We start from the raw sequence: 24,998 nt of genomic DNA on the forward strand, positions 1-24,998 counted from the left end.
AGAGGAGAAAAACAAAGAGTAGGCATTACCAAGTAGAGATTTTTCTTGTCTTGAAATGCATATTGTAACTGTGGAATCCATGGACTGGTGCTCTGAGCTAATATGCTGCGTTCTTCCTCAAAAAATGACACCTACAGAAAAAAAGTGTTCAGTTATATCATGATGAGAGGGAGTTAGAATACATTAGAATTCCCTAGTTTGAGAAAAATTTGAGTCTGTGCCAAAGGCACACATCACAAAAAAATTACACAGAAATTTTAAGTGCTATTTCCTTGTGATATACACCTTTAAAAAAGTAATTTAATTTTACTTCTTTTTGTTTTCTGTTCCCCTCCCACCTTCTGTTGTCTAGCTTGCTTTCAACTGAACAGTCCCTGCAGCAAAGACCAGCTTCCCTCTCAATCTGTTGAAGCATCCACCAGTCTGGAGTGCAATCCTGGTTGACTTCATCTGGACTGGCCCCAATAAAATAAAACTAATCTCAAAAGAATCAGACAAGCAGAAAAGAAGCTGGACCAATTATGGGGTAGCATTTTACAGCCAATTTAGTAATACATTCATTGTAAGGCATTAAAATACAAGGCTTTGATGAAATCATCCTCTAGCAGCTATTTAATTGTTCAGATGTTCAGCCAGACAACAAGAAATTAATTTTATTACAGAATACTGCAAATTTCTTTAGACCAACATTCCCTACTTTCACTGACCCACAATGAACAAGAATGAGCAAGTGCCATATGAGGGTAGTATCCTACTTTGCTTTCTTGTTATTCTATGCAATAGAAAGAACAATTTTAGCCTAGCTTCATTTTTAGTAGCTACAAAAAATTATAAGGAATCTCAGGAGCAACCTAAGTGCACCATGTATGGAGATCAACTAATGCAGATATTGCTGTATAAATTCAAGAGGTCTTTCATGGAGTGTCTCTGTCCTGCTTGTCATCTCAAGTCAGTAAAAGAATTAACTTCTGTTTCTCACTAAACTATGATAACAACCTCTGTTACCCCTTTTTAAAGTTTAAAAGTAACACATTTCTCAAGGTAGCGAGAGGTTTTCCATAAAAACCCAATCACCAGTTTGCCTTCACACCCACTCGTGACATTCTACGTTGCTCTTTAAAATAAAAAAAAACCCTTAATGAATAGATTGCCTGAAAACCCAAGCCATCAACAAGCAGATCAATACTGATTCAGTGTTTTCTTCATCTGTTTTTTCTTGTCTTACAGTTGATGTTAAGCTCTTGAAGACACAGGCCATGTTTTAGCACCTGAGGATGGCACTTCAGCCAGTCCACGGACTATGACAATGGCTTTTAAACACAGCAAAACTACACACAGACTTATTGCTTTACCAAAATGTAGGATGAACCTTCTCAAGGTACAGTTTTAGCTTTGTTCTAATAGTAGTGACAAAAAGGAAGTGTTTAACAAATTGCAATTTATCCTCCTCCTGTAAGAACACACATATACGTACGTGCTCCTGCGCCAGCAAGGACTCCTTGCTCATCACCTTCATAGCATATATATCACCAGTAACTTTCTCTCTTACTACTTTGACCTCTGCAAAGTGACCACAGCCAACCACACTCTTTACTTCAAAATCCTTCACACTGGGTTGCAGTTCCTTTAGTTCAGCTATAGCCTCTGCATCTATAAAAATAAAATACTTATTTTTACATTGGCCAACTGGCATTTCATTAAAAAAAAAAAGGCATCGAAACTGGGGAATAAAACTAAATTAAAAAAAAAATTTAAAAAAAAAAAAAAAAGACATTCAGTTCCAGATTCTCAAGAAATGTTAAATCTTTCCAGAATATGCTTCTTAAAAATAACAGCATGCATAAGAACTAGAAAAAGAATGTATCGATGCAGAGTTAAGTCTGAAATATGGTACATACAAAGGAATCAGGAAATGCTAAGACAGTTCTCATAGCAACCATAATTCTGCCCCATTCACAACATCAGAGGTTGAGAGCCTCTTTGGTTTCCAATTTCTTTCCAGCCACCCTTTACCAACACAAAGTGTATTCCCTACATACGAGGGCTTTACCGGAGTCCAGGGGCAGGGTTTGCTCCTCTGCCTGAGGGAGGCACTAGTCCATTGTCTAACAACCAACCACAGGCATTTATTGCAGATATTCAGCTCGAGTTTTCCACTGACCAGCATGCAGGGTGATACTCAATTGCTCATGGGAGACAGTTCTAAAAATTCTTCAGACCGACAGAAAATTACTGTCCAATAACAATATCTAGAAATCACTGGATGGAGCTGTTACAGAGGGCATGACACGTTGCTTGTTACCAAATGGTTTTCTGCTATATTTTAATAGAAAAATTGATGAACCTTTTATTTTCTCTCTTCCCTGAAAGGAATCCAAGCACGTTATCAGTAACATATTTACTCCTTTAGAAATTATATCTTTGAAGCACAGAAACACTATTCACAAGTTGCACATGCAAAACTTGGGTAACACAAGGAATCCAAAACATGAAAGAGCCAAGGATTATCAAGTTCCTTTCTTGAATTTTTTTTTCTCATCCCTCTAGTCACTACCCTGCTCTCAACTTCTGACATCCTTCTATTGTGTGCACTTGGAGCTTTGCTGTATCAAGTGCTCAGACACTTTCCAAGAAAGTGCCTCCTCGGATATAAATATAGTACAGACTAAGGAGGATGCACATTCGAGTCACAGCACTTCAAAAGCCACTTGCATTTGATCTTGGACCTGAACAAAGCTTTACTAAGACTGCCAAGATCCCCTTTGCAATGTTGAGTCTGCCCACAAAAAGTCAGATGCTCAAAGTCCTGGGTTACATTCATTAATGGATCAAAGCAACTAAAGCATTACTTAAACATCCAGATTACTAAGAACTGACTTTTAAAATGACACCTGAAAATTAGTTTAAACAAACTTACACTTCTTGACAAAGTTGCCAACGTGTTTAATTTTCATTAAAGCAGGATTTCTGCACTCTTCAAAAAGAACAAATAACGAATCAAGGATGCCTTCCCGGGAGAGAGGAGACATCTGCTGTTGAGTCACAAAGAGTGGCTTCCCCTGGAAAAAAAAAGCAGCAACAGCAGATGGAGTCTCAGACAACAATGAAAAGCCTCAAATCAATAACAGATGTATAGAGCAGATTATATATTATTCATTTTAAAATCACTTCTTCAGAAATTAGGCAAATGATACAGAAGTGTGAGGTAAACATATCAACTCACTGTGTCTTTCTGTAATAGCTGTCACAGGTATTTTACTTTTAGACAAAGCAATCTTAATGATTTTTAAAGTTCAAATCTCAGCTTCCTTGAAACTACCTACACTCTCCTGATGACTCTGATCTGACTAGATTTTTCCTTGACATTGTATCATGTGTGGTTTTTTCATGGTACAAATGGTTGAAGCAATCAGTATCAATATTAACTCTAGGGGAAAAGCTGCTGACCCTCAGATGATCAAATAGCAGCTGGTTAGGTAAATTCATCTCAGGACAAACCCACAGCTACATCACCCATGGAAAAAATGAAGATTACAGGGCACAGAATGCAATATTTCATCTTTGCATGGAAAAATCCATCAGGCTAAAGCATTGACACATGTACAAAACATCAGACCTGATACTGTCCACTGAACTTTGTGCAAAGCAGATACACTTTGAACTTCACTTATTTATCCACTTCTTTTACCCCTTCCCCCAAACAGTGACACAGGCACGCTTTGAGCATCCACCCAAACAAGTAAGGCTGTATTTTGACATGCAGGGAGTGGACAGGAACAAAACCGAGATCAGCTCCTCCCAAGCCAGATGTTCTTTACCTGAAAGAGCAGATTCAGCCGAGAAGCTCGGCTGGTGATGGGCTCCATCGCTCCTGCCTCGACCGGATTTCGGGCACCGCATTTAAACTTCAACATCTTTACTTGTACGAGCTTATCCCGTATAAACAATCACCTGAAAAAGAGAACAGGGACATTCAGCAGGAACTTGAATGGCTGACTTTAAATTAAAAATAAGGAGATGAGGGTGGATGTAATCTAAGCAACATTTATATTCCTTCGGGGCAGAAATTTACTAATAGTGGTAAGTTTGAACGCGCCTGGCGCGTCGCAGCAATTTGGGGAACAGGGGGGTGTGGGGAGGGGAGAATCACCCAACCAATTAGGCTGGAAAACTCTGAGATCATGGAGCCCAACCTGTGACCGAACACCACCGTGTCAACCAGACCAGGGCGCTCAGAGCAAGATCCAGTCTTTCCTTAAACACCTCCAGGCACGGCGGCTCCACCGCCTCCCTGGGGCGGAGAGGGAACGGCCGCAGGTGGGACGGTGTGGAGCCCCCCCCCCCAAGCCCCCGGTGGCCTCAGGGACCCCTCAGCCCCCCGGTCCCCCCCTCAGAGCCCCCACCCCTGAGGTCCCCTCAGAGCCCCCCCTGAGGTCCCCTCAGAGCCCCCACCCCTGAGGTCCCCTCAGAGCCCCCTCCCCGCGGCCCCGCCCGGCCCCGCGCGCTCCCGCCTTTACCGCCGCCCGCGTTTGAACGGCGCGCGCGGGGCGGGGCCCGCCCGCCATCACTTCCGGTGGCGGGGCGCGCGCCAATGGCGGGGCCGGGCGGGCCGGAAGCGCCGCTGAGGGGACCCGGGGGACGCGGAGCTCGACCCGCTCCTGCTCGGCCTCCCCGGGGGAAGCGAAGGCAAACCCGCGCAGCCTGCAGCGAGCTGTGAGGAGCCGCCGCGGCTGTCGCTGAGCTGCTGCGGACCTTCTCTCGCCGGTTTGCTCCCGCACAGCGCGCACGCCGCTTGAAATGTGTTTTACCTCTTTATATTTTTTTTCTGTCTGTTTTTGCTTTGCCAGATCTTAGAGCGCACAAAATTACTCATTCCCAACAGTCCTGAACTCGAGCTGGCTCGACCCTGCCCTGCACGTCATAGTTGGCAGCAGGCGCTGCCAGGTAGGGCAGCCAGAGGGGAAACGGAAAGGTTTTCAGAAGCTTTAAATTTCCTTTCTGTAAAACGCCTGTCTGACCTTTACGACCCTCTTTGTATGGCCGTTTTATTCACATACGGGGTGATTAGCTTGCGAGCGAAGCCCCGCTGAAAAGCTTCCAGCTCGGCATCCCCTCCGAAGAGCCTCCATGGGAAGGGTCAGTGGGATGCAGCGTGACCTTGTTTGAGGACGGATCCGTGAGATGTCCGTGGAGAACATGGGCACAAAGCACTCCTGGGATCTGCAGACACCACAGTGAATGTTAAACACGGGGTGCAGCGTCAAAGCACAGCCCGTTGTTACACGGTGTCTTAGCAGGATTTGAGCTGGTAACAGAAACCTCGGTGATGGGGTCCTCAAAAATAACCACGTTGCTGTGTAGTGATATAAAATATTTTGCTCTCCAACATTCATTTTAGTGACGCTAATACTGGTTTGGCATCTGGCTGCTAAAGTACAAATCATTTTACAGATTTGTGCTTCCTTCCACCTTTTTCAGTCCGCCTCTGGAACACTGACATATTTTTGGTCTATTTCTTGTCTCAAACTTATATATCTGGGCTCATTTCAAGTTATTGAACCTGAAAGAGTTTTTAAAATCTAATTTATTGTCCGCCACCTGCACTGCCAATTTGGCTTTTGGATTCCACTCAGAACACTGTCATTGGCTGTGTCTCATCCACAACCACATTGCCCGGGAGAGATCAGCTCTTAAAAGAAGTGCAGTAAAGAGCTTCCTGTGCATAAACTGGTCAATTTTCATGCTAGTGCAAATTAGTAAAATACCACATCCTACACTGACATTTGAAACCTTATCCTGTCCAAAGGTATCCTTTCCTATATTTTGGACAAGTCTTATTGTCTGCTGTCCAAATTAAGAGCAGAACTACAGGCTTCTCTGCATTTTGCTTTCTCCAGCCCATCTCCTCCTCAGCAGATGCCATTAACCCCTTCTCTTTTAACTGCCAAAATTACTGTTAAATATCCACATTGTTTCTAATTCCACTGGGGAAATCACCATATCTATACATGAGTTTAGATGTAGAAAATGAGTGCGGCAGAAGAACTGGGTTCTCCTTCTGGGAGCTCATTTCTATATTGTGTTCAAATCACAAGGTGTGGCTGTTCCCTCTTCTCTGCAGGACACTGTGGAATACCTGATCCACAAACTGGGAGAGGAGATGGGTCAATAAAGGTTTCATCTCATACACATTAGGCCACCCTTTGCCTTCTACAACATGAACAGCTCTGGGTCTCCCACACAATATCCCAAATTTGACCAGCCAGGTGAGCTGCTTGGCTACCAAGTCTGCCTTGGCTGGACCATGGGCCTCTCTCAGCTGCCCAACAGGTTCAACAATGGCATCAGTTTAGTTCTATGATTTTCAGGTTTATAATTCATTCTTTCCAAGTAAAGATTTCTTTGTTTGCATACTGTTGGGTGCTTGCAAGGAGGGAAGCTGGCTGATAAAACTGTTGTTTGGGATAGATACAGTTTTCCTCATAATTTAGATGGGGGTTCAAGTTAGATTAGCTCCCTTTAAGAAGGCCCTTAAATACATATATTTTTCTAGAAGCAGACACGTAGTAAAAGATCACTTACTGGTTTTTTCTTCTCTGTTGCTGTGTAAAAAGACTCACATCAACAAGAATGTCTACCAGCAAAATGAGAGAGTAGCATAAAAATACAGTTGCAACAGAACTGTTATCTAATGTAAGAAAAAAAGCTGAAGTGGCAGATGAGGGGAGGAGAGGAGAGAGAGAAAGGCTGTACAGTTTCAGTGATAACAGCTCAGTACCCATTTCTTATGTCTCAGGTCAAAAAAACCCCATACCTGTTCAGAAGAACAAGTGTTTTGTTTTTCTTTAAATTGGTGATCTGAAGTCTTCAGAGTGAAAGTGATGATTCCTTCATACTTTTGATATTTATATCAAGAGCAATCATAGTACACCAGTTCTTTGTAGCAGTCAAATTACATATCACTTCTTGATCTTGACAGCTGCTCCTGAGAATAACCTCACTTAACTTGAAGGATCAGCAGCAGACCTGCAATTGTACAAAGCAAGGGTTTATTCCTACTATTAAATTAACAGGTCATTCAAAAGCATAACAGAATAAATAGCTCTGTGATTTTCCCTGAACAGGTCTCAATATGGTGCTCAACATGTTTTTGACATCTCACCATGCATTGAATTGGTTACCATCTGTTTGGCATCTTTTTATTATAAGAGTAGGGGTTTCCCTTTATTTCCTTGGCCCAAATTCTCCTCCCTCATGCTGTTGGATTGTGCTCCAAGGTGACTGTGTTCCCAAAATTACTTGTCACTGTAACACCCTTCAGGCTTGCCCGAGGTATAAGACACTAAATGTAAAAGACCAGGCACGCAGGTACACCAGATTTTTGCCAAGGACCTGGCACTCAGATCCTCATTCAAACTAACCTCACCATATTTTAATGGGCAGAGAGCTGCCAAGTCCCCCCCAGCACCATCTGGCTGAGAACTTCTGTATTTACAGCAGCAGCACTCCGAAATATCTTCATCTGTGGAGCAGTGAGACGCTCGTGGCTGCTCCCAGGGTGCCAATGGATTTATATGTGGCTGGGAAGTAATAAACAGGGGTTGTGCTACCACAGTGCTGACAGCTAAGCATGACCAAAGAAAGTATTTTTTTGTCCTCCCTGATCTACTCATGCAGAGCTGGGGTCTGCAACCCAGGCTTCCAGGGCATATGGACCCCAGAAATACATCAAGTACTTCAGCAATTCTTTGCTTGAATGTAATGGCTTGCCTTTACCACAGTTAATCTATAGCTAGTCTATAATTCTATATAAAAACAAAAAATTAATTATCCTTTATCAGCTCTATGCCTTTCTCTAACTCATCAGTATTTAAAAGATCTTGTAATAAACCAAGTTCTTCTGTTGTTTTTTTTCCCCAGCCCTAACTCTGAGCACAGCTGGGTTACCACTTTCTGTATCAAAACAAATCAAGTCAAATAAAATCAAATAAATTTGGTTGACTCAAATGCTGTCATAAACCCTTGCTAATGGTAGCTCTCACCTTCACTTAATGGGACCTAAACAATCCTTAAGTCTCTGGCACATTTTGTTCCACTTTCTTTTCCCAAACTATCACAAAGTATCCAACCTAGATATAAAAGTCATGCACATTCCAGGGGACAGAAATATTTGCACAATACATCTTTGGGAATAACAGTTATGGAAGAGGTAAATAAATTCCTTTTCAAAGATAGGAAGGCAAAGAGAAATAATAATCAGCAAATTATATTGTCTTTCCTTCTGCAATATTTTTAATTTCCTCCTGAGGATTTTTGGGAAAAGACCACTCTGCAGTCATCTTCCTGGGATAAGCAGAAAGGAAATGAAACTTTAAATGACCTGAAAGGCTGTTTGGGGTTTCTTCCATAGACTTCCACTACAAGTTAGGCACAGAGCTACACCTGGTAATATTCTTCAAGGTTAGTTTGATTCAAATATTAAAGGCATTTTTTGTTGTATTAGCAATATACTAATAATTGTATTATATAAGTGCAAATGTTCATTGTGTTTCTTTTTTTATACATTGCTTTTATTTTCTTTATATTTACAGAAGTAAAATCCATTAAAATAGCTCTAAATACACATGCCCTTCCTATTAGATACACAGCCATCATCTTTTATTTATAAAAATGCAAGCAGACACATGTGGTGCTCTTCAGACCAAATCCCAGTTCTGAGGATTCCTCATTCCAGCACACACTGCCCATGTTTTCTGACCAAACTCTCCTAACACAGCCAGGTCCTGAATTGCTCTGTAAGCCAAAACATAATCATGATAAATTTCTGGTGTGACCAAAATGAAATGCTAACAGAATTGAGTCATTGACAATCTTTCCTTATGTGCAAACTGAGCGTTTAACCACATGAAAGTGAAGATTTTTTTAATCCTAATTGTCTTCCACTTTTTTTATATATTTAGCCTAATCCAAATCTCTCATTACTTTCTGGAGAAATAATTTATTAAATTTTAGATGCAGTGAAAAATAAATTATATTTTATATATCTGAGCGTCATGCTTCCTTTGTGCTATCAGAGGAACACCCCTGATTCCACAGAAATTATTTTATAGAAAGCAATTTATTAAACCTCACGATCTGTCAAGACACATGAATATTGATGTACTCACATTAACATCTTCTGGAGCAGCTGAAAACTAAATTTGTCATGACTTAATGGGAATTACATGTTGCAGAGCAACAAGTGACAGGCGCTTAATTAAAGCAAAACTGACAAAGTATCTGAGCCACTATAATAAATGTTTTGTTTTAAATGTCACTAAAGAACCACTTGCATGTTTTCACTGATGCAGAAGGGAAGACAACCTTGAACTCTGGCTTAGGAGATAAAACCTAGAATGGAACAGCTGCAGTTTATCAGCTGGAAATTGCATCTAACAAAACACTCAGTTACTCTGGAATTCAGTGAATCATGAAAAAAATTGCCATTTCCAATTATATTTTACCCAGATTCCAAAAGAAATTGTGAACAGACATACATTTATGGTGAAGACACCGAATTCTTTTGAGAGCACAATTAAAACTCATTATTAAAATTTAATCGTATATTGGTCCTAGGATGAACGAATCCTGAATGTTTGCAGCAAGACTCTTTCCTTGCCTTAAATCAACAAGATTTCTGCAGGAAGGACACGCTTTCACTTACTACAACAGTAATTTGCTTGTTTGTGGGATGAGCATTGGTGCTTCATCACCATGTGTCAAAGTTCCATTTAGGAACCTGGCATTCCCAGCCTCCTGTGGGTTCCAGAACACTGTGTATCCTGATTTGTGGGGAAAGAATTTCTGGCTCGATCCAGTCCACAGACTATATTTGGAAACTGGAAATCTGACCATCCTTGAGGGAAAGTGTCCAAAAAGAGCCCTTCTGTGTTAGTATAAGTAGAAGGCTCTTAGTTGATCCCGGGGATCAGCCAGGGGCAGAGACGTGCCAGACACATCTCCCTGCCCGTGCAAGGATGCCTTGCAGAGCCCTGCACACCCAGAAACCTCTGGCTGGATTAATTCAGGATTTAGCTGGTATTGAAAGATACTCATGTGTCACTGTACCGTGGTGATTTGAGGGAGAACAGATCTAGTTATTGTTTGGAATTTTCTGGAATAAATAAGATTATATTTCTGTTGGCACTACAGGATGTAACAACATGGCAGGCAGCCATGAGGGAAGCATCACTGAATCAGAGTAGAAAATATCTCCCTTTCTGAAACAGGGATGTTTGTTAGTTTGTTTGGTTGGGGTTTTAAATAGGTCAGTTCAATGCCAGTTGAAAACTCGATTCAGTTGGGAAGAACCTGCTCATATCAAATCCATACTCCTGTTATCTCTGCTGGAGAAGCCATTGGAAAGTACAAGGTGCCTTCCTGCAGCCCAGTGTTGGCTGGCAGGTGCACCACAGCATCCCAGGATCCTTAGGGTTGGAAAAGTCCTCCAGGATCACCGAGTCCAACCGATAACCCCACACTGCCAAGGCCACCACTAAACCATGTCCCAAGTGCCACATCCACATGGGTTCTGAACACTCCCGGGGGTGGTGACTCCACCACTGCCCTGGGCAGCCCGTTCCAGTGCCTGACCGCTCTCCCTTCAGTGAAGACATTTTTCCCAATATCCAGTCTAGACCTCTCTTGGCACAACTTGAGGCCTTTTCTTCTTGTCCTGTCACCTGTAACCTGGGAGAAGAGACCAACCCCCACCTGGCTCCAGCCTCCTGTCAGGTAGTTGTACAGAGTGATAAGGTCCCCCCTGAGCCTCCTTTTCTCCAGGCTAAGCATCCACTGCTCCCAAAATACTACAACATACTACAGGGTTCCAAGATTTGTCATCTAAAAGCAAAATAAAATCTCTTGCTCTAACCTACAGTTTAGAAAAACAAATACTGCCAGACTGAAGCATCAAAATTAAGTATAAAAATAGATTAAACAAAATATGTCTGCTAAAATTATGTCAGCTTTTTAAAAAAACCCAACAAGCCAAAACAAAAAAACCCACAACTTTTTACTAACTCTGGTGAATTTAGATACAGAGATAGACTTGGATTCTTCATTGTGACGACCCACCTCTAAGGAGAAGGAAGCACATATTCATATGATTGAACATGAAATAAATTCTATATTTTTCCTTTGAATATTTATTCCAAAAATTTAAGTAAACAATGATCTGTGTTGTGCAGCCTTGTAACATGGTGGGAAGTGTGAAGAGGGTAAAAAGGAACAATAATAGCACTTTGTGCACAGTATAAATAAAACCATCAGATGAGGCAATGGCAGCTTTAACATTGAAAGACTCTTCCAGGTAAGACTAAAAGAAATTTAGATTTGATTGCCTGTCTAGTTTTTAATCTGGAATCACGATTTTGGTGCTTTACAGATTTGAGATGTTCTTGCTCTGAGTGGGTGTGTTCATTCCTGTCTTGAAGAGCTCAGCAATGACAGCCTACACGTTACTTTATTTAATTCCTCTAGAATTAGTTCTATACTGTTTGCTTGGAGGCCAAGGAATATTTTATAGTGACTATTGTGGGATTCAGATTTTTAAACAGCTTTTCCATGTTAAGAATTGTGATGAATAAGTGATTAAGAGATTACACTGACAAACAAGGAAGTAGCATAAGGTTCATAAAGGAACTGAATGACACTTTCTGGCTGCTCTGGAGGTCACTGCCTGGTCAAATTGCTTTTTTTGGAGTGCTGTGATTCCTCACAGTGATTGGCCTGGCTTACATTGTTTCCTTACACTTTTAAATTTCCTTTACTACCTGGAAAGAAAAGGCTACAAAACCAGTATATTCTTTCTCAGAAATAAAGCACGGTGTGAAGTTGTTGCAATGATGCAACTCTGTTGGTCTGCCAAGGAATTGCACTTAGCCATTTTTAGCCAAATGCTGGATACCAAAATGTAAGTCTTGAAAGGAACAGAAACTCCACGGGAAAGAGTTTCTATGGAATAAACATTTCCTGCAAAAAAAAGGGGGTTAGGCTACTTTTCTTTTTTTTTTTCCCAGTGTTTTTAAATTTCTGCAGATGGGCTTTTATTTTAAAAATCGCTTTTTAATAAAAGGTGGTTTTATGCTACAGTTTCAAATTCATCTATAATTGAATGAATTACATAAACCCTAAAATAGAATATTTTCTGCTTTCTGCTCTTCCCATCGCTTCGCTGTCCAGTTTTCCTCAGAGCAATGGATCTTTTGTGTTGCTTCTCAGAAATTTTGAAATGGATCAGATGCAACATTAATAAACTGTGCTGGTGGATGAGAACAGCTGAGAGCAATTACTCCCTGGCAAACAAGGGGAGAGGTTCAGACTTGTTGGGGCATAGGACACATTACATCTTGAACCTTTTAAGCATGAAGAAGAAAGTAGTCAGCTTTTCATATCAGTTATCAGAAAAAGCCTAATAGCCAACCTGAAAATGACAAAAAACAACCACCAAAAATCTATGCTAAGTAATTGTTATTTGCTTACAACATTTCTAAAGCAGAACATCAGCTACCCTCCTAAAATCCTCCAGAAAGCAGCAGTAAAAGCAGTGGAGGAGGCTGGGTTCTACATCAACCCAATCCATCATGAATAGGTGTTGGGAAACAAAGATTATTTAGAATACAAGATGCTGGAATAGAAGAGATTTGCACACAGGCTGCAGTGTTTGTTGTACCTCTGTCCTCTCTATATTCCCCTGGCTTTCGTTCTGATGCCTTTCAGTACCCCAGCTTCAAAAGGTGATATATCATCTTGTTCCTGTGAATAAGAGGTGCTATTTCTCTCTTGAATAGGGTTCTTTAAATCCTCCTGTTTCTCTGGAATTCTTCAGCTCCAAGCTGAGCCAGAGGCAGAGCCAGGCAGTGCTGGCAGTGGTGTTCAGCAGCTGGGTAGAGTCTGCAAAAGGATGGCTATTCTAGAACCAATCTTGCCACCTTATCTGTAGCCTCCTGAGGCAAAAAATACTATTCAGCATTCAAAGATATCCAGTAAACAGGCTGATACAAGGTATTTATAAATGAAGAAGGTGCAGGAACAAGCCTGTCTCACCAGCCTGTTGTTGACTGCCCAGCTGTGGTATGAGAGAAGGACACACAACTCCCACAGCACGATTCAGGAGTACCAACACATCAGAAAATGGCAACTGCTAAATAACATTTTCCTTTGCATCACTATCAAGTAATTTGTAAAGGGCTATTTCTGCCCAAGCTGCATATAAATTGCACGTTGTTAGTGGATTGATGCTCTCTGGCTTCATCTGCACAGTGCTTCGTGCCAAAACCCACGAGACTGCAGGACCTCAGTCGTAAAGAAGAAAATAATCAATAAGCCTGGGCAGCTTGTGACGCTTAGTGACAGGTTTTCACTGCCTATATGGCTGTATTTTAATTTAGACAAAAATAGTCAACACTGCACTTGCATGCAAAAAGAAGTCATCTGCTTCTTATCTAATGTGTAATTCAATAATTCCTATAATTGATCTTCATTGACAGTTTTTGCAAGCTCACTCACCCACACTGCACATATTGTGCTTCCTGACATAATTCCCAACATAGGCGATGATATTTCAACAGAGGAAGCTTGTTAAATCAGGTCAAACAAACTAAAGAATCAGAATGTGCTGCAAGTCCCTGCAGCTGTCTGTCTTTCTACCATTCCCTCCACTTCCAAAAAAAACAAAAGCCAAAAAATAAATAAAAAAAAAAGAATCCCAGCTATTGGCGTTTTTGCAATGGGCTAAAAATACAAAACTCAGCTTTGTTAAACGTTGATAGGCTTCCGAGTTGAAATACATCATCATTATCTCCCTAGATGCTGGACTATTACTGTTGATCAGATATAACTGCCAGTCTTTTATTACTTCCACAAGGTTTAATTTTCCCTGGAAGTACCATATATATTCTAATGACCTGCTGAATTAAAAGGATTCTAAATTGGTTCCCAATTGATGAGATGGTATTTCTGAGATCAGCCAATAAAGGGCATTTTCTCTCACAGACAAAGGAACACAAAAATTCTGGAGGTGATAATGGGTCTTCAGGTGTCTGAAAGAGTGATACCTAATTTCAGAGAAACACAAACAATAGATGCATTTTCCATTTACAGTGATTGTAAATAAAGAGGAACATAATGTTTCTGTTTTATAAACACGATCACTTGCCTACTCAGCGTTCTCCAACTATATCAAACTACTGTTATTCTTCAAAGAATTGAGATACAGGAAGAGTTTAACAGACTAACAGCTAATAGATACTAATAGATAGCTAATGGAAGCATGTTAGAATACTAGACATGAAAGGCTGGAGGATCATTTCCAGAGCATATGCTGGCACAGGAGAACCCCATTTTAATTTTCTATAAATACAACTCCAGCTTTTAAAACAAAACATTATTGGAAGCACAGTGCAAGGCACTTTTCCAAAGATGTAGATTCCTTTATTCCAGATTCTCCTTCCAGCTCTAAGCCCTCATTCTATAGCAGTTGAGAAATGATTCCCATAAATCACCTCCTTCACCCAGAAGCCTTTTCCCCCAGTCGGCTGGGGGTGGGCCCTTAGTCTGACTCCCGGCTGTGCTGCTGAATGATTTTCCAATTTCTGGTGGCTTTAGCACTTCAGGTTAGTTATGCTGCACATTATTGAGCTGCTAAGTCATCAGGAGGAAAAGGGAAGCAACCGAGGGTGACGCATGTGCAGACACAATAAAAATCAAAGTAGGCTGCTCTTACCACAGCAAGGTCCAGGGAGGCTCCTGCACAGGGCGGGGATGTTGATGTGCCCCAAAGAGTAACACAATATTTCCTGAGCTCTGCAGACGTATCCTGCTATGTGGAAGCATCTTCTTTTTCCCACTGAGTAAGTTCTGAAACACCAAGCAAACAAAAACACTTGAAGGGCAAACTCATAAATATTTCAGTTAGTTGTATATAGGTTACTCCTTTGGAGTTAAACACTGGAGTAAAACCGACACAGTGTGTATCTTACATGTCACAGACACTGAGCAACACAAAACTCATCCAGGGAATAGCAAGGATTCCAAGCTACGGGCCAGACTATGGCACAGGAAGCCATACAGCCTCTTTGGGGAGGATATTCAATAGTGGAATGTTTGGAAGGTAGTTGCTTCCTTCCCTTTCAGTCTTCACTGAAATTTCTTCTCTTAAATGTAAATTTGGGGAAGCAATATTCATCTATGTGATGTCCTTAAATCGAAACAGCAGGGAAAATATAAAAATTAATTAAATTCTTTACATAAGGCTACATCTAACACTGACCTAAAAGAGGCAAAAAAAAATTATTTATTTAAACTAAGATATAATTTTACTAGTAAAGTGTTGCTGAAAGAATCCAGATACCCAAATATGTGGCCAGCTAACCCACAGCACTGAAATCACGCGTGTGAGGTGAGTTCTGATGACTCTTCCCTTCCTGCCTAACAAGGCTGATTTCATGTGATTCAAAAGATTGTGTCTGGAAGCTTTATAAAATGACCTGATCTCCAAGAGAGAGGAGAATCACAGAGCAAAGGGCATTCAGCCAAACCCAGCTCTGCTGGAGAGCCTGAGTTGCTGTGGAGCTTTATCACAGCCTCTGCATCCAGGATGAAAGGCCATCAGGTCAGCAAAATATGCAGCCGATCTCTACATCCTCTACAACATCATGTCAAGTACTCATCGATCCCAGTGAATTATATTTGGCTTTATTTTTGTCACGCCTCTCGTCTGTCCTGTTGCAGGTCACGCTGCCTTCACACACCCCATGGGAGAAGTTTGCTGTGAACTCGCGCCGAGGCTGCGCTACATGTTCATAAATGTCATTTCTGATGTGACTGAGCTCACCAGGCCTCTGCAGGCACGGAATGCTGTACAGCAAAATGTAAAAATGGGAAATGAGAATAGAAGACACTTTGTTAAGGTAATGCTCGTATCTGAATTTCACCTCAATATAGATCATGTGTGGGTGAATATTAGATTTAAGCAGTTAACTGAATGCTGAATATTTCAGTGACAAATATGGTCTATGCACTTCCTAAAGTGTCTAGAAGTATGCAAAGCAATAACATGGGAAAGGCAGGATAGAAAGAGAAAGGAAACTTTTAATCTTAAGGTTTATTTTTAGGTGATACATTGAATGAAGGTTTGGCTTTTCCATAGAACACCCACACCCATGCAGCAGAGCGAAGATTCTGATGAATGTGATACCCAGAGTATCACAGCTTTCTTCATGGCTGCTTTTTTCATATAATGTAGTTAGTTAATTAGATCTCCTCTGATCAATCATTGAATTACTGCTTCAAAAGGCATTATGATATGATGAGAGTGCCTCGCAGCAGTTAAACACTTTGATTTTTCTGTCCTAACACATTTACAGCTGGTGTCAACTAGGTCCTCCCAGCAGGAAGAAAGAAATACTTTTTTAAATTACAAGCACAATTTATCTCACAATTTATCTCACAATTTAAAAGCTGACCAATAAATTTACTGTAATATGGATTCATTCTCCCCATTGCTCCTTTCTGGTATTTAAGAACAATCTCTTTCATGTTTTCCATGTGCCTTATGTTTTGATCTCAAGTTCTCTGGAGCTGTGACCTTCTTTCTTGCTCATGTTCTATTCAGCTCTTTTATACCATCACCGTCCCACATCTGTGACTTCAGCTGTGTCACAGCATCTCCCTCCTTGATCCTTGAGGTCCCTCTCACAAAACCAAAGCAGTGTAGTCACTACAAGAAGATATTGACAGGAACTCTTTTGTTTTCCTCTTGTGACAGCTTTTGAAGAGAAATTGTAATCTAAGGGTCACAACTTCAACAAGAGATTTGCATGACTTGGAATTGGGGGCTGCTGGCAAGTTACTGCCTTGGCTTCTCTTCATCTCTCTATAGAAGAGCAACAGGGATTACAGAACAATGTTACTCCAAGACTTCCCTTCTTACAGTTTGGACTGCTTGGAAATCCAGGAAGGGGTGATGTGTAGGTTAGGGAAAGGTCTGGGTTTGCAGCCTCTCCAAAAGCTGATGCCACTTCACGTGTGTAACATTCGGGGATCTTTGCACAGTGCTGTGCAGAGCAGTTCTTGTGCTTGCACTACAGCAGGCAAATAAAAAAAGCTCTCAAAGATTTGCTTCTGTCAGTGATGCAAGACCCCAAATGGGGAGAAAAGAGGCGTTGGTTTTCTGAGCAGTATAAATGATGGGAAATAATTTACTTTTCTGAGCAGTATAAATGATGGAAAATAATTTACTTTATAATCCTAAAGAAATACATTTGCCCAATGAAAGAGAGCTGAACTGTTCTGCTGTTGCCTTTCCAGCAGTATAGTGCAGTTTGCAGGTAATTAAACAACAGAAACCAATACCCATAATTCAACTGTATGTCTTAGCTATTATTTGGCAATTCTTTTTCTTTTGGAAACTCTTATACATTGTATGTGCTTAAAATGGAAATTACTCATAGCAAGTTTTATTTCATTGTGAATTGTTCTCATACAGCAATATGTAACCACATTTGTAAAGAACCCAAATTTTCTACTGCCAACTGAAGCTGTCCTGCACTCTTATAAAGTCTGCTATTTTGAATTTGAATGTGCTACCTGCTACGTGGGCAGCAGACCCCAGAGAGATGATATACCAGTCTGGCAGCTCTCCACTCTGTGAAGTGGAAGGGTTCTGACAAATTGAAGGAGATTTAGAAAGCAGCAACTAGAATGAGAAGACATAAGATTTCCATTTTTCTGGAGAGATTAAGACTTGGGTATTTTTATATCAAGGTTGATTACTGCTCTCAAATTAAACACCACTACTCAGGGAAACATTATCATCTGGAAACTCATTTCCTAGTACTTGCAGGTCTCCCCGTGGCCAGGCCAGAAGAGGAAAGAGATTTCCAGGTGCCCTGCAGAGCCAAGACAAGAAGGGGTTCCTGCTCTGGACCACCCTGCAGAGCCCTTTTCCTGAGGCTCAGGGAGGCTGAATGTGGTCCCTGTCCTGTGGTATTCACAGACACCACTTCACCTTCCAAAAGAAAGGAATGGGCATTTTGAATAGAAGTCACTTGGACTTCTCTGACTTAAATATTCAGAACTTTTGTAGCTTCTTTCACTCCTTTTTTAGTGTTGGTTTCTCTCTGAACACCTGTTTCAGCTGTTTCTCATGAGCTAGTATTCAGTAAATACTACAAAGCAACGTAATATTTAATCAACATTAAGAAGCAACAGCTGGCTTTTCCAGCTGAAACTGATATGTGGAAGATGAAAACCAAGAATGTTTCCCAATATGATCCTGTTACCAGAACACACACTGACAGACATCTCACCTGCCTGCCACAGCATCTGGATATCAAAAAGATCAGGCAGTTGACTTCGGGCTTAGGCTGAACGTGTGTAAGGTGACAACACTCTTTCTAGTAACTCAGCTGTTAAAAAGAAATGGAAGAAATCACAGTTTGAAAGCGTGAAAAAGGGGAAGGATGCTGGGGAATAGCACTGACTACCTCAAGCTAATGCAGGGCCCCTCATCCATGTAGAATGAGCTTCAGCTCACCAGGAGCAACTTAATTACTTCTGTTCAATGGTTTCCCACCCACATGTTTATCGAAGTTCGTGCTCTTGGAAAGTGCTGAGGAAACAGCTCAGGGGATGAAAGGGGATTACTCTCATAGGTAATGGGTGCTGCAAAAGCTCCTTGTGAAAGCTTCTGTGCTGCACATATCCAGGGTGCCTCCACCTGGGCAGGATTGTCTGGCTCCTGAACTCTGGCCTTGAACTCTGGCCTTGAACTCTGGCCCAGTTCAGGTTCTGGGACTTTTTCCAGTGCTTGGGATTAGTAAGTAAGGGGATTCCTTTGCATTGGTTGAAAGGGTAAGTTTAGTTTGGGCAAAATACCCCAAACTAAAAATCTCTTAAAGCTGCACATTCCTTCACCTTAAGGCAAGAAACCAGCAAGAGATGGAAAGGAAACTCTCTTAGACACATATCCTCTCTGAAATGTTTAAATGATTGAACAGGAGCAAGAGGTTCTTGTATCAGATTATCAATCTCTTGCAGTGTCCAGTCCTCCATAAATCTTGCTCTCAAAGGACAAATCCTTCCTGCTACAGCCACACACAGCAGTGACCACAGCACAGCCAGAGCAAGGTTTTTGAAGCTCACGAGCCCTGCAGGTGGAACACAGAAATGTTCTTGAAATCCAGCAAGGTTGGCCAGGACATCACTTAAACACAGGCAGGAACAACCTCATCTTCAACTGTGAGCATCCATTAATCACATATTCTCTAAGGAGGGACAACAACTGAGCAGATCCTGCGAGGATACGAAGCTGGTGGTGTTTGCACCAAGGAGTTAGCAGGCCCTAAGGATTTGTAGTTACACAAATAAATATACAGCTAATAAAAAACCCCTATTATCCTGTACTTTTTACTTTAAAATTTCTTGTTCCCAAGAAGTGAATCAGGTCTCTCTTCATATAATTTATAGAACACCAGTTTCCATAACAACATAATTGCTCAATGAAGCAAAAATACCTGGCAGAGTTGCCATTATCATGAAATAATTGACCACAACAGTGAGTGAAAGAGGCTGCATTAAACCCCACATTGCCATGTGTCAACATATTCAATTACAATCCAGTAATGCCAGATCAAAGAGCAGCATTCCTAACATGAGTCATTACAAATCACAGCATATCCCTAAGAAGCAGAGCAAGATAATAGCAAACAAATATTTTTCCCCACAGCAAAGCACAAAGTCATGTCCAATCATTTCATGGTTGCAGAACTCCATGGGCAACACCATGACAGGCAATTTTAGGATCTGAGGGTTTGCTGTAAAGAAATACAGGCAAGAACATCCCTCTCACTTGGTGTCTTCATATGAGCAAAGGTACAGGAGGCTACTTTATATTTCTCAAAAGGGGTGTTTGTTCCACAAAGGCTTGTCAAGCATTGTCATGTGGTAAGATCCAAGAGGAAGTGGCTTACACTCACTGCTGAAAACACCTACTTCATTGAAAAACACAGCCCTAGTCTAGATGTAGATCTACATCTCCCCATGGAGCCCTTACATCCTTACTCTTTCAGTGGGGTGCAGAAGCAGCAAGCCCCAGAGCCAGGTTTGTGTGGAAGGGCTCAGACCCAACACCTCTCCTCACCCTGCACGGCCCCATCCCAGGTTGCTCTGGATCCTGTTGTGCTCACCATGTCCCCAGGACAGTTTTTGTTTCCCTGCAGCTTGTCCATCTGAGAAAGCCTGAAGCAATAAGTGGTGCTGCAGCAGCTCTGGGCAGCAATGTCTGTAACAGGATGCTGAAGGCACACACCAGGAATCCCTGCAGCTGGTGCAAGAGTATGTGAGCCATCCTGGGGGAAGTGTTGGAAGACTGCCACTGCAAGAAGGAGCCAGTTTGGATCCTGTGTCCAGAGTCTACCTGGAGCATGGTAAGTCAAGAAAAAGTCCCAGGTACAAAGTAGCCTGTGTGTCAGGTGAGGGCCAGGTGTGAACCAAAGTTAAATTGCTGCTGTAGTACCCCAAACAGATCAAGCTGACCTGAAATATTGGTCACACAACTCCTCCAGCTCCAGAGTAGTTCTGCTTGTTCCCAGCACTGACAATTTTGTTCTGGAGAGGCTGTTCCAGCATATTTCCAAACTTTACACCTCAAAAAGACTAAAAGCTATGGTGCAAAGTATTCACATCTCTAACTCAGATGTCTCAGCATGATACTTCTGTGTTCCATACCACAAGTCAAAATTGTTTCCCTGTTCTTGAACCCCTTGTTCCTTACACACAGGCAGGGTGAGCACAGCATGGTGTTGGCTCTGTCCTTGGGCGTTCCTGAGTCACCCAGGCCATGCTTTGCACCTTAGCAGTCAAGGGATGTTTCCACTGATTTTGATGTTATGAGTCACCTTGGTGGGTGAGTGCTCTTTCTGCTCTGATGTATTATTGATAACCCCGGAAAAAAACAAACTTGTCAGAAACTCTGTGGGGATATTGAGAAAAATCAGGATGGTCTTTTATTTTACTAGGTGTTGCTTGGCTAACACACTCATAACAGCTTTCTTTTCCCTTCTGTTTAATGAGAAATTTCTGTTCTTTTCTCCCTTATCAACTTTTGCAAATATACCTTCCCGTCTTGTATTTTCTCTACCCAGCACCAGGGAAAACCCTGGCACACATGTGCCACGTAGCTTTGGACATTACAGAAGCAAAGAGGAGGAAAGGTCACACATGAGCCTTATCTCTGGCTTTGCAGTTCTGGCCTGATTTGAAAGCAAGACACATATGTCCTTTAATTATTCACTAGGGTAACAGCAAACTCTGAGTCTACCTGCACCTCTTGCTGCCCATCTTGCAGCAGGAGGCTGTGGCACACAAACACCTCGGCACAGAGGTCCCAAACAACCAGAAAAACTGAAACATTTGTCAGAAATAATGTGCAGTAAAGCAAAGAGAAAATAAGGCAATTAATCACTCAAAAAAGGGGGGTGAGGGAGAAGGGGAGAGGGAGGGAGAGGGAAAGAGAGAGAGAGAGAGAGAGAACGGGAAAAGAAACCTGATAGCTTGTGCTGCCTCTCCTGGAAGTCTGTCAGCCCACTGACAGGAAGATTAAAGATGCTGATGGGAATTCCTTTCTCACCACAGGGAGCTTTAAAAGCACAGGACAATAATCTACTTTTACAGGTCTGGCTGTGGCTTTTCCACAACACGTCTTTTTCCTCCCTTTAAATAAAAAAGGAGCTCAGCTTGTTTTCTGAGTGCTGCCTTCACAACTGGGGTGAAGGTATTGATTGAAGCACTTGGACATATATTGGATTTGTGACTTTTCTGATGTGTTAAAAATGTTTTGACCTGCTTAACTCATACAGTCCTACATGCTCCAGCATTTGTTAGTGTAACCTCTAAAGGTCCAGACTCTCTGCCACAATTCCTTTGTGAAGAGACCAACCAGTGAAATTCCTGGAAGGCAGGATACAGATTTCAAAGCATTGGATTTAGCAATGTACTTGACACTGGGCTTGAAGAGCCTGCACAGCTTAGAGTTCACCTCTCCTTGGCCCTCTGGGAAGGACAACACACATTGCTGTACCCACAGCTTAAGCTGGATTGCTGGTTTCAGTGTCTTGCTTTTTTAGGAACCTGTTTAGCAGAGTGAATTGCACTGGCAGGTTGTTCTGAATGGCTTCTTGAGTCGAGTTCTCCAACCATCCCCATGGCTTATTTACTGAATGGGTTCATCGTGGGATGAGGAAATGCAAGAAGGGGAAATTACTTAGGGACAAAGTCAGTGCTGTCCTTTTGCCCCATAAGGACAGAACTTTTTGCTACTTGATTTTCTTATACAGACCTCTAAGTTTTTCATCTGAGTAAGAAAAGAATGATTGATCCTCTTACAGGCAATCTTACACCACTCCCTTATACCTATGTGTTATTTTCACCCTTGTTTCCCAGTTTCACAGAAAAGGCCTTTATATGTCCTGGAAAAGGTGACATTTTTGTGTTCTGTGATGACATCACTTGCTCTCAGTTCTCTGTGTGCTTGAGCCAGTCTGGCCTTTTTGCATTTTCAGAAAGGGTCATCCCTGTGGTGATTTCCAGGCTGAAGGATAATTTGTGCTTTACACACAGGAATATTCCGTGTTGCAAGAGCATCAACTCTTGAAATGTTTGATCTAAATCTCCAGAAGAACTACTCACTCCTGCAGTTCTCAGTACCTGAGGAGTGATGTCTCACATCAGGTTTCAGCAGTGCAATTAAAAAACAGCAACCTCCTGTTTCACTTGTTTCATGTAACTAATTTATTCTGTTTTCTGGGCTGAGGCTCTCCAAAGGACATAACCAAGCTTAGTAAGGGGAAGAAGAGCAGAAATGGGAGTCGAGTGTCCACTTATGGGCAGCAACTGTACCAGCTCTCAGCTGAAATAAATTCAAGGATCCTAATAGATAATGCCACCATATGACTCTAAATAAACTGTATTATTATATTCTTAATAGCTTTTCATGGATATTCGAATGGGATAACACACACAAAATAAAATACTAGTAAAATAACAGACAAAGGAGTTTTAAAAAATAGTAACCTAATATATTTCTAAAAAGTCAAATCAATAATTAAATTCAAAGGACAATTGAATTATTATTTTTTAAAGTGGAAGTCAATAACATGTGTTGTAAACAAAGCTTTAATCCAAGGTTACTCCAGATACACAGTAATGTTTTGCAGTCAATAGGCCCCAAAAGAGTATTAAGCTTGCATAGATGCCTGACTAAGATGGTGACATATTTACAATACATACCACTGATTTATATGTGTTTTTTCCTCTCCATCCAAGCAATAGCTTTTCCTCATCCCTATCCTAACAGCTGCAGCTACGGGTTTTGCTTCAGGCTTTGTTTGGGGGATTAAAAGCATCTCAGTATAATCTCTTTTTGTTTTATACACTGAAGAAAGAATTAGAGGTGAAAATTGATGCCACAATGGATTTCATTAATCACACCAGGAGGCTTGGTTTGCTTTAGTAGGCACTTCCAGCAGAAGGTGCTCACAATCAGCTTAAATATTAAACGCCCTCCTGTGTTTAAATAGCGATGATCAAATCTGTGAAAGCACAGCTCCCATGGCAGGGCAGGGGTTCTTTCAAAAGGGCCAATGCTGTTCCAACCAGCTCACCTTATGGTGAATCCTTCTCTCCAGCAATGTAAGCATCAGTTGACTGCCAGGACAAAAGGACTAGAAAAATCAGTGCCTGGGGGAATTGCTACGAGATAAAGGAAGCGTCACCTCTGGGTCACCAGCGCAAAAGAAATCACGATGGTCATAATGGCCAACAGTTACCACCCTGGGACGGGTGCTGGCAGCTTGGCACGAGGTACCAGGTGTCTGCCTGGCCCTCGGAGAGCAGGAGCTCACATTACAAAAAGCACCCCAAATGTTAACTGACGCTGCCAAGAAAAGGGCGAGAATAGGCAGGTCCCGCGGGCTGGGCTGTTGGGGCGTATCCCCACGGAAGGCCAAGTCCCAGTGGCAGATGGCCAGAGGGAAGTTTGCATTCCCACAATTCGTGTTCTAACTGTTACGAATAATCAGCAGCTCTCCAGGGCCCTGGGTCTGACACGAGGCAGGAGCCAGCCCTGCTAGAAAACTGCATCAGTCACCAACTGTCCCAGCCAAAAGCATCCTTGGACTGATGCATCAGGGCTGTTGCATACAGATGAATGTGGTCTGAGTATTCTGTAGAGGAAAGGAAAGCAAGCCCCATGGAAACCGGGTCTGCACAGAAAAGCTGTAACACTTGTAATTCCTTTCTGCAGAATCCAGGAATCAAAAGCACAAGTTTCCTTAAAAATGTTTTAGTTCAATCACTATTAAAGTATCATTTGAAATTAGAGCATAATCAGAAATTGAGGGAATGGGGTCTCAGCAAACGTGACAATATACAGTTTTATGCTGCCTTATTCTGCCTCAGCCTCTCTCCTATTGTGAGACAACAAAACCAAAATTGAAAACCCAACAAGTCCTGACCCCAGGAGAGAGAACAGTGCCAGGAGAAGAATTGACTACAACTCCCAACGTTCACTAAGGGTACCTTTAGGACAAATGCTATCCGGGAACATCCCAAACAATCTGAAATTGAAAGCAAGCCCCGGTGGCTGTTGGAAGCTGTAGTCAGTTCTCCAGGGCGAACCACTGAGCAGAAAGATCCCGAGAGCCGCTCTGCTACCCAAAAGATCCCCTCTAGAGCTCAGGGTAGCGAGCAGGCAGAACGCGCTGTGCCCCTTCCGGAGGGGTGCCAAGCTCCGCTTTTGGGCTTTCCCAATGTTTTGGGGGGATTTTCGGCCTGGGGCTGCGGCAGAAGCAGCGAGACCTGCCGGCGGCAGGCGGCTCCAGGAGGGTCCGGGCAGCGACCCGCGGGGCCCCGGTGCCGCTGCGGTGCCCGGCGGTGATGCCGGTGCCCGTGCCGGAGGT

General features: G+C 42.1%; 1 protein-coding gene and 1 long non-coding RNA gene across 9 annotated transcripts in view; both read right to left on the reverse strand.

Annotated features, from left to right (window-relative positions):
- Window positions 1–7,001, reverse strand: part of CIT (citron rho-interacting serine/threonine kinase) — a 75,107-nt gene extending 68,106 nt beyond the window's left edge. For 2 of the 8 annotated variants that reach the window (XM_027661497.1, XM_027661492.1), the window contains exons 1-5: window positions 6,815–7,000; window positions 3,819–3,951; window positions 2,918–3,059; window positions 1,475–1,650; window positions 30–131 (exon numbers count right to left, since the gene is read on the reverse strand). In XM_027661497.1, coding sequence (XP_027517298.1) covers window positions 30–131; window positions 1,475–1,650; window positions 2,918–3,059; window positions 3,819–3,914 — 516 coding nt within the window. In that variant the 5' untranslated portion in view covers window positions 3,915–3,951; window positions 6,815–7,000. Of the gene's footprint in view, window positions 1–29; window positions 132–1,474; window positions 1,651–2,917; window positions 3,060–3,818; window positions 3,952–4,517; window positions 4,549–6,814 lie in introns of those variants that run through there. The other 6 variants (XM_027661493.1, XM_027661490.1, XM_027661496.1 and 3 more) reach the window with 4 other exon arrangements.
- An 869-nt stretch (window positions 7,002–7,870) lies between these two features.
- Window positions 7,871–20,980, reverse strand: LOC113955724. The gene is made up of 4 exons (XR_003530643.1): window positions 20,725–20,980; window positions 18,351–18,449; window positions 14,765–14,898; window positions 7,871–7,953 (listed from the first exon to the last, which is right to left on the reverse strand). It is a non-coding gene; the product is annotated as an uncharacterized LOC113955724 (long non-coding RNA).
- Window positions 20,981–24,998: the final 4,018 nt, after the last annotated feature.

Source organism: Corapipo altera, unplaced genomic scaffold (assembly GCF_003945725.1).
Source record: "Corapipo altera isolate COAL_440 unplaced genomic scaffold, ASM394572v1 150, whole genome shotgun sequence".
Taxonomy (NCBI): domain Eukaryota; kingdom Metazoa; phylum Chordata; class Aves; order Passeriformes; family Pipridae; genus Corapipo; species Corapipo altera.